Source organism: Diabrotica virgifera, chromosome 4 (genome assembly GCF_917563875.1).
Source record: "Diabrotica virgifera virgifera chromosome 4, PGI_DIABVI_V3a".
Taxonomy (NCBI): Eukaryota; Metazoa; Arthropoda; class Insecta; order Coleoptera; family Chrysomelidae; genus Diabrotica; species Diabrotica virgifera.
The window spans coordinates 157,926,512-157,935,893 of record NC_065446.1 but is presented as its reverse complement, the minus strand read 5'-3'; the positions used below and the strand labels follow the sequence as shown (position 1 = coordinate 157,935,893).

Below are 9,382 nucleotides of genomic sequence, written 5' to 3'. Positions count from 1 at the left end.
TTGGAGCCAGTAAGGGAACGAAGAAGATAGTTGACAGTGGGTAAATAGGATGAAGAAGATAGCAGATAGGATAGGACAAGGGAAGGTATAACAAAGTAATAGGAATTATGAAAATAATTGACGGTGAATGGGGACAAAATTGCGGTTAAGGGATGTTTGTCGGTTAACACAATTGGGACTTTTCTTTAGGTCTTTGACAATTTCCAAATCCTCGTATAAGTCTAAACGGAGTGTATTTTTTTGTTGAATGTTGTGTATCAACTGGACCCCATCAGGAATCTTAAGTTCGTGTTTATTGACTTTTAAATGGTGTGAAAAAGCTGAAGTGGTATCTCTCTTACTGTGTTCTGCCGATCGGGTGGAAAGAGATCTATAAGTTCTACCAATGTAGGTAGCATCGCAGTCTGAACAAGAGAGTCTGTATACCCCACTACGACTCATGTAATGGATAGGGTCTTTGGTGTTAGTTAAGCTTTTATTGAGGGTGTTATTGACTTTAAATGAGATTTTGATGTTATCACAAGAATTAGAAATGATTTGTTTGACTCTTTCAGATAATTTGGAGTTATTAAACGGTAAGGAGGCATAAATTGGAGTAGTTGTGGAAGATGATGAGAAAGCGGATTGTTGAAGTAACTTAAGTTCTCTTTTCTGTTGAAGTTTAAGGATGATGTCTGGGTCATAACCATTGTTAACTGCAATTTGTTTGATGATGTTCAGTTCTTTGTTAAATTCAGTTGTAGATAGAGGAATAGAGTTTAATCTATATATAAAGCTACGAAATGCAGAAAGTTTATGTGAAAGAGGATGGTTAGAAGTGGAATGGATAACGTGATCAGTCTGTGTAGGTTTACGGTAGATACCAAAGTTGAAGTGGTCATCTAGTCTGGTAATAGATATGTCCAAGAAGTTAATGGAGTTAAAAGATTCTAGTTCCATGGTAAAAGTGATTTTAGGATGGATTAGATTGATTTTATGAAGTAAGTTGTGAGCTGAGTCGGAGTTACCAGATATGAGGACTAAAATGTCATCTACATAACGAAACCAATGTAATATCTCTGGATTTTTTGTGATATGATTGGATTCTAAATGATCCATAAAGACATCAGCTAAGAAAGGGGATAAGCAACTTCCCATTGCTAAACCATCTGGTTGTTGATAAAAGTTGTTGTTGAAGACAAAGTAATCTTGAGATAGGCAGATTTTGAGAATGTTTATAATAGATGAAGTGGTAGTGGAGGTCACCGAATTATTTAAAAGAAGCGAGTTGACCAGACTAATCGATTCATTTTTTGGGACTGAAGTGAATAAATTGCTAACATCAAAAGACAACATGACGATATTCGGATTAAGATTGACAAGTTGAAGTTTTTCAACTAATTGGCGAGAATTCAAAACAGTAAACTGTGGGGTGAAGTTAATAAAATTTTTAATAATGTTAAGAATGAATTTGGATAAAATAGAGACTGGAGTATTGATGAAACTGACAACGGGACGAATGGGAATGTCAACCTTGTGTATCTTTGGTAAACCGTATAACCTGGGAGTGAGTGGATTAGACGGAATTTTGGTGTAAGGTGCTTCATATTCAGAGAAGAAATCAGTAAACTGTTTAAGATTGTTTTTCATTTTTGAAACAAAAGATTTTGAAGGATCAACAGGGAGAAGATTAAAATTATTGTTATTTAGGAAAGATGTGACTTTGTCGATGTATAGTTGTTGGTCTAAAATAACAAGGCAGTTACCCTTATCTGCTTTACTAAAAATGAGGTGTTGGTTTTTGATTTTATTTTTAATAGATTTGAGTGTGGATAGAAGGGATTTAGACTTGTTAAATGAAAAATTGGGAAAAGATGAAGATGACGTGGAAGTAGAAGAGGAATTGATGTTGGAAATAGAAGAATTGTTATTAGAGAGAAGTTTAGTTTTGAATTTGTTGATAGTTTTTACTATCAACAAATTCAAAACTAAACTTCTCTCTAATAACAATTCTTCTATTTCCAACATCAATTCCTCTTCTACTTCCACGTCATCTTCATCTTTTCCCAATTTTTCATTTAACAAGTCTAAATCCCTTCTATCCACACTCAAATCTATTAAAAATAAAATCAAAAACCAACACCTCATTTTTAGTAAAGCAGATAAGGGTAACTGCCTTGTTATTTTAGACCAACAACTATACATCGACAAAGTCACATCTTTCCTAAATAACAATAATTTTAATCTTCTCCCTGTTGATCCTTCAAAATCTTTTGTTTCAAAAATGAAAAACAATCTTAAACAGTTTACTGATTTCTTCTCTGAATATGAAGCACCTTACACCAAAATTCCGTCTAATCCACTCACTCCCAGGTTATACGGTTTACCAAAGATACACAAGGTTGACATTCCCATTCGTCCCGTTGTCAGTTTCATCAATACTCCAGTCTCTATTTTATCCAAATTCATTCTTAACATTATTAAAAATTTTATTAACTTCACCCCACAGTTTACTGTTTTGAATTCTCGCCAATTAGTTGAAAAACTTCAACTTGTCAATCTTAATCCGAATATCGTCATGTTGTCTTTTGATGTTAGCAATTTATTCACTTCAGTCCCAAAAAATGAATCGATTAGTCTGGTCAACTCGCTTCTTTTAAATAATTCGGTGACCTCCACTACCACTTCATCTATTATAAACATTCTCAAAATCTGCCTATCTCAAGATTACTTTGTCTTCAACAACAACTTTTATCAACAACCAGATGGTTTAGCAATGGGAAGTTGCTTATCCCCTTTCTTAGCTGATGTCTTTATGGATCATTTAGAATCCAATCATATCACAAAAAATCCAGAGATATTACATTGGTTTCGTTATGTAGATGACATTTTAGTCCTCATATCTGGTAACTCCGACTCAGCTCACAACTTACTTCATAAAATCAATCTAATCCATCCTAAAATCACTTTTACCATGGAACTAGAATCTTCTAACTCCATTAACTTCTTGGACATATCTATTACCAGACTAGATGACCACTTCAACTTTGGTATCTACCGTAAACCTACACAGACTGATCACGTTATCCATTCCACTTCTAACCATCCTCTTTCACATAAACTTTCTGCATTTCGTAGCTTTATATATAGATTAAACTCTATTCCTCTATCTACAACTGAATTTAACAAAGAACTGAACATCATCAAACAAATTGCAGTTAACAATGGTTATGACCCAGACATCATCCTTAAACTTCAACAGAAAAGAGAACTTAAGTTACTTCAACAATCCGCTTTCTCATCATCTTCCACAACTACTCCAATTTATGCCTCCTTACCGTTTAATAACTCCAAATTATCTGAAAGAGTCAAACAAATCATTTCTAATTCTTGTGATAACATCAAAATCTCATTTAAAGTCAATAACACCCTCAATAAAAGCTTAACTAACACCAAAGACCCTATCCATTACATGAGTCGTAGTGGGGTATACAGACTCTCTTGTTCAGACTGCGATGCTACCTACATTGGTAGAACTTATAGATCTCTTTCCACCCGATCGGCAGAACACAGTAAGAGAGATACCACTTCAGCTTTTTCACACCATTTAAAAGTCAATAAACACGAACTTAAGATTCCTGATGGGGTCCAGTTGATACACAACATTCAACAAAAAAATACACTCCGTTTAGACTTATACGAGGATTTGGAAATTGTCAAAGACCTAAAGAAAAGTCCCAATTGTGTTAACCGACAAACATCCCTTAACCGCAATTTTGTCCCCATTCACCGTCAATTATTTTCATAATTCCTATTACTTTGTTATACCTTCCCTTGTCCTATCCTATCTGCTATCTTCTTCATCCTATTTACCCACTGTCAACTATCTTCTTCGTTCCCTTACTGGCTCCAAACTCCTTACACATACTAATCATTACTAACCACATAAACTCCTCTTAATCAAAACCTAATTAATTTACCATACCCTCTTTTCACACTTCTTTCATTTCTTTTCTTCATTCAGTTCAACCCTCATACCCAACTCTCCAATCTTTCTCTTTCACTCATTTCACCTATGCTTGACCCTACATCACACTCCTTAGCTTTTTGTCTTTGACCTTTTCCAAATATATTTTTTATCTTCACATCTAACATTTCATCACTTTATTTCTTTAATCACAGTTAAACTCAGTCATTCTTTAATCAAATTATAACAATATTCATTCTCTTAATTTTGTTTTATTAATTCTATTTCATTCATTACACCTATTGTTTTCTATACTAATTAAATTTTAGTTTGTATCAACTGGGCAACCTGTTTTTCCTAAAATTATTTATTATCAATTACATATTCACCAGTTTGTCACAAGAATTTTCTCAATTTCATTAAAATTTTTCCATAATAATTGCATTCCTGAATCACATTTTCTACTATCAGATTGACTTTATCCTAACTCCAATCTATATAAAATTTTTTAATTTTCACCTACATCCAAACAATACTTTCCCTACTACCTATACAACCATCAATACACATGCTGTGGACATATAAATTTCTTGATATAATAATATCCCTTTTCAAAATTTAAAACTTCTTCTACAACACCACTTATTTAATTTTATTTCTGTTATTACTACTAATCAGCTCACTTTATCATATTGTAATTTTTTGATCAGGTTAATTTTATTTGATACAGTCAATTTGTAGTTACCTACAGTTAAAATAATTTTATTTTGTAAAACACATTATCTTTTAATTTTAAACAACAATAGATTTAATTAACATACAATTTCAGATATTAAAAGCTTTAACATATCTTCTTCTGGATCATGACTTTGTTTTTTAAAATTCCTAGAAAATCGACTACCTTCTTCCTTAACTGTCAATGTCACATCAAGCATTTCCTTACATAGCTTTGACACTTAGTAGTCATCGTTGACCGAAGATGGTTGATTGGGTCCTCGGGTAGAGTTTCACCATGTTCCCAGAGGTTTAATCCTTTAACATCGGCGTTTAGCCATTTTAAATTTATTTCAACATAATGTAGATTTATTTATAATCACAACCATTGTTTGGTTCTGGGGCTATTTTGCAAGTATTCAAGTAAGTAATCATAACCACATTTTTTAACTTTCACAATTTCAACCATCTTTTTAATTTTAATAGTGGGATTACTTATTTGATTTTAGATCACTGATGATGGACCGATAGGTTTGAAAACGTTCTGATGAACTCATTTTATTGAATCCATTGGGATTCTAAAAATTTTTAGTAAATATACCTTTTACATAGAAGTGGTTTTTACTTCATGTTCCAGTTTGTTTAAAATATATTAATTTTTACATATATTTCTGGGGAACATTTTTTGTCATTTGTATCATAATCCTTCTCTTTAGAAAGTAGGTATTTGGAAATTAACAGTTAATCGACTCAAGCGGTTATTGTCAGCTTCTGAGAAGGACAATATCCATAACATACGTATTAAAAAATAATCTTACGAATATCACACAACAGTAAGAATAAATAAGAAAATATTGCTTCATTTTTACTCACATTTGTTGTCATTGGACAATAGCCAATCGAGACCTGCGGGCTCTGGTGTCTATTGCCAGACAACAAATTTTCGAAAAACTGTCGCATTATTTTCAATTTATTCTCACTTTCTTGTGATATTATACCCGAAAATTTTCGTTGTATTTTATTTTAATTTGCTAAAGTAATATTTAATAGCAACTATATCTCACGGTAAACTAATCGTGGGTCAAGACAGTTCCTATGTTTGTATTTTATTATGCTGTATGTCCAATTTTCAATTTGTATTAATTTAGCATTATATTGGTTTTGTTTTTTACTTTACTTTATTAACTTGTATTTTTTTATATTGACGATTTATCTAATTTCAGAAAATTGTATAATTTTCAGTGACAATAAAGCATATTTCTATTCTATTCTATTTAAAAAACAAAAAAACAAGACTACACATACATAAAACACAAACATAAAACTACAATATCATTTCGATGTATACCCATACTTATACCTCGTCCCCCCTACTACTTCTTCTTCTTCATGTGCCACTCCTATCGGAGATTGGAAATAATCAAGGCTATCCTGACAGCTGACCTAAAGAGTTCTTTAGTGGTGCAGAAAAACAATTCTCTCAAATTCCGCAACCATATGACATTCTTCTACGGCCTGGATTCCGTTTCCCGTCTATTTTTCCTTGTATTATATTTTGAAGTAGGTAATGTGTATTGATGTCCTCTCATCAGGTGACCCAAATATTCGAGTTTTCGTCGATTTATCGTTAACAAAATTTCTGGCTCTTTCCTATCCTTCGCATTACTTCAAGGTTTGTGACTCTTTCAACCCAAGTTAGCTTCAGCATTCGACGGTAACACCACATCTCGAGAATTTCAATATTTTTTATGTTGTTCTGTTTAAAAGTCCAGGTCTCTACACCATATAATAGCGTGTTAAATACGTAACGTCTTAGCATTCTTAATCGTAGAAGGATGCTTATTATGTTGTTGCAGAAGAATTTTCTAATCTTTATGAAGGTGGCCCTTGCAATTTTGATACGTCTTTTTATTTCATTGTTTTGGTCTACAGTTTCGTTTATTAAAGTTGTAACTTATAGATACTTTTTCAATTTGAATGCCGTTTATACTAATATGTGCTGGTTGTGTCATGTTGTTACTGAAGAACATATACTTGGTTTTTGGATATTGATGTTTATGCCATATTTGTTGCAAGCAATATTTATGTTTGTAAGTAATCGTTGTAATTCTTCTGCTGTTCTTGTAACCAGTACAGTATCGTCCGCGTATCGAATATTATTTACAACCTCTCCAGTGATTATCTACTATTCCTTCGTTTGCTTGCAAGAGGGCCATTTGGCAGATGCTTTCATTATATACATTAAATAGCAGTGGTGACAAAATGCATCCCTGTCGTACTCCTCTACGTATTTCTATCGTTGTGATGTCTCATGTGATGATCCTCCCTACAGGTTGTCTTAAACTTAACATAAGAAAAACATTTTTTTCTTCCACCCGGCATAGTTCAAAAAAGAAGTTTGAGTAAATCTTTCAACAACTGTGTAAATACCAATGTAAAATCTAAAATGATAATAAAAATTAATGGAATGCGTTAATCTGTTCACGAAAAAATCAACTATAAAAATGTCCATACTTTTTAGGTGATTCATAACTTTTGAAACTATGTGTAATTATTCATGAACTAATAAACTTATTCAGCCATTGCAAAGCGTCTATTTATTCAATTTTCAATTTTATTCTAAGGAAGGTATCTATGAAGTCAAATGATCATTAGAAATATCTAATTACTAATTACGTAAACATCGTTAGGAAATTCCGAAATTTGTTCAGTATTTCCATAGTTGTCTGAAGCCAGTTGTATATTAGTAGCAAGGTTACCCGGCTGCTCACGATTCTTGTAGTAAATCGCGGACATAATCATAATCACGCATTTTAAAACAGTTTTCGGAATGGCAATAAGGGTCGTAATCATCAAAAAAATTAAATAAGAAGTTCTGAGTGTAATGACCGTTGAGGTAAAATTTAGTTCAAGATCTACGATTATGAAACGGTTTTTAGTGATTGCCGTGGTGTTTATTTTATTTTCCATAACGGTGAGTTTTGCATCTTTGTGTGTTTATTAACCTTGAAACCTGTATGTGAATTGTGAAAATACAAATACTAATATTTAAGTTTATAATACATTGTCTGGCTTTATAAATAATATAATACAGTGGCACACTATAATATTATATAGATATAAGTAGAGGTACCTAGTAGGTGTAGGTTTAGGCTTTAGTAGTTCTAGGATTGTTTTTAAAGGTTGACAGAGGACGGGTTGTACTTATTGTATGCCATGAGGAACTCCATTTTTGAAAACAACAATGTTTCACCTTTCTGGTTTAGATTATGTATTAGATTATTGCATTAGCTTACAATATTATTATTAAATCATTAATTTTTAAAGTTATTGTTTTACCTTTACCGGCATAAACGACCGATGAATTGAAAAGCGGTAGGATGATTATTGTTATTAATATTATTATCGACTTATACCACCGTAGTCTTGTGTACCGATATGAGTTACCTTTCTTATAGATAAAACTATCGAGGGATATGAAAATTATCATCAATCTAGTATGAGAATTTTTTTAGCGAAGGGCAAATGTTTAGAGTTTCCGTGTTCTGGATATCTTTACCTGATTTTTTCAAATCCGTTTTACTAATTTACTTATTTTGCATTTAGGCATATTGTCTTTTTATCTTATACGTTACGTTTTCTAGAATTATAGTTCATCATTATCATCAATGAGTGTCAATGGCGTTACAACTTTTCGTGAGTTTTTGCTGCGTTTATTACTGCCTTCTATGTTTGTCGGTCCTGTTTCCCATTGTCATCCCATTTTCTCCAGATCTTGTCTGACTGCATCTTTCCACCTGTTTCTAGGACGTTCCACAGACCTTCTCCCATCTGGCCTTTCCCAAAAAAACATTGTTTGTAAGGCGTTTTGTCGTTACTGCGTATCACTTGCCCTACCCATCTCAGTCGATTGGCTTTATATAATATTATCTGACTAGATTTTTCTTTCCGAAGGGAGGATACTGTGGACCATATACAGTGATGAGCGCGCTAATAACCGGCAAAATAATGCAAAAGATGGAAAACAATTGTGAAGTAAAATGAGATGAAACGAGTAGAGGTAAAAATTGTCGATATAAACGTATAAATTAACATTACATTACATAGTCTCCCACCTTTAGACGTATCGGAGGAGTATGACAACTGTCACGCTGACAGGAGAATTTTATAAAATAATCCTGTCATAGACGTTTAAAGGTGGGAAACTATGTAATGTAATGTTAATTTATACGTTTATATCGATAATTTCCACATCTACTAGTTTCATCTCTTTTTATTTCACAATGTACCTACCTATTATGTTTCCCATCTTTTGTGTTTATATCACTTGAAGGATTTTACGTTCCCACACCAGCAACTGATTTATTTTTTTTGTTAGCGTCTATGTTTTGCTTCCATATGCCACTGCTGATCGTATTATGGTCTTATATATTCGGATTTTTGCACCCCATGAGAGAAGTTTTTACTTCATTGGATGTTGAATTGCAAAGAAAGATCTCCCAGGCAACCAAGTGACGTCAATAACGTCGAGGGAACGTCAGTGTTTGGTTGAATATATACACGTGTTTGAACATTACGTCGTGTAAACATCTTTTGTAGATGATTTTAAATACGTAAGATTATATGACGTTAAAATACTTTTAAAAACACGTTTTCATTTCCGATTCAGACAGCCTAAGTCTGACGTCACGAAATTAGGAGGAGCTTACTGCTTACTTGTCA

The 9,382-nt window shown here is 32.8% G+C and overlaps 1 protein-coding gene across 1 annotated transcript in view; it reads left to right on the top strand.

Moving 5' to 3' along the window:
* The first annotated feature begins 7,379 nt into the window (after nt 1–7,379).
* Nucleotides 7,380–9,382, top strand: part of LOC114332693 (uncharacterized) — a 34,961-nt gene continuing 32,958 nt past the window's right edge. The window contains exon 1 of the mRNA XM_028282520.2: nt 7,380–7,634. Within this exon, the coding sequence (XP_028138321.1) occupies nt 7,545–7,634 (90 nt within the window). The 5' untranslated portion in view covers nt 7,380–7,544. The remainder of the gene's footprint in view (nt 7,635–9,382) is intronic.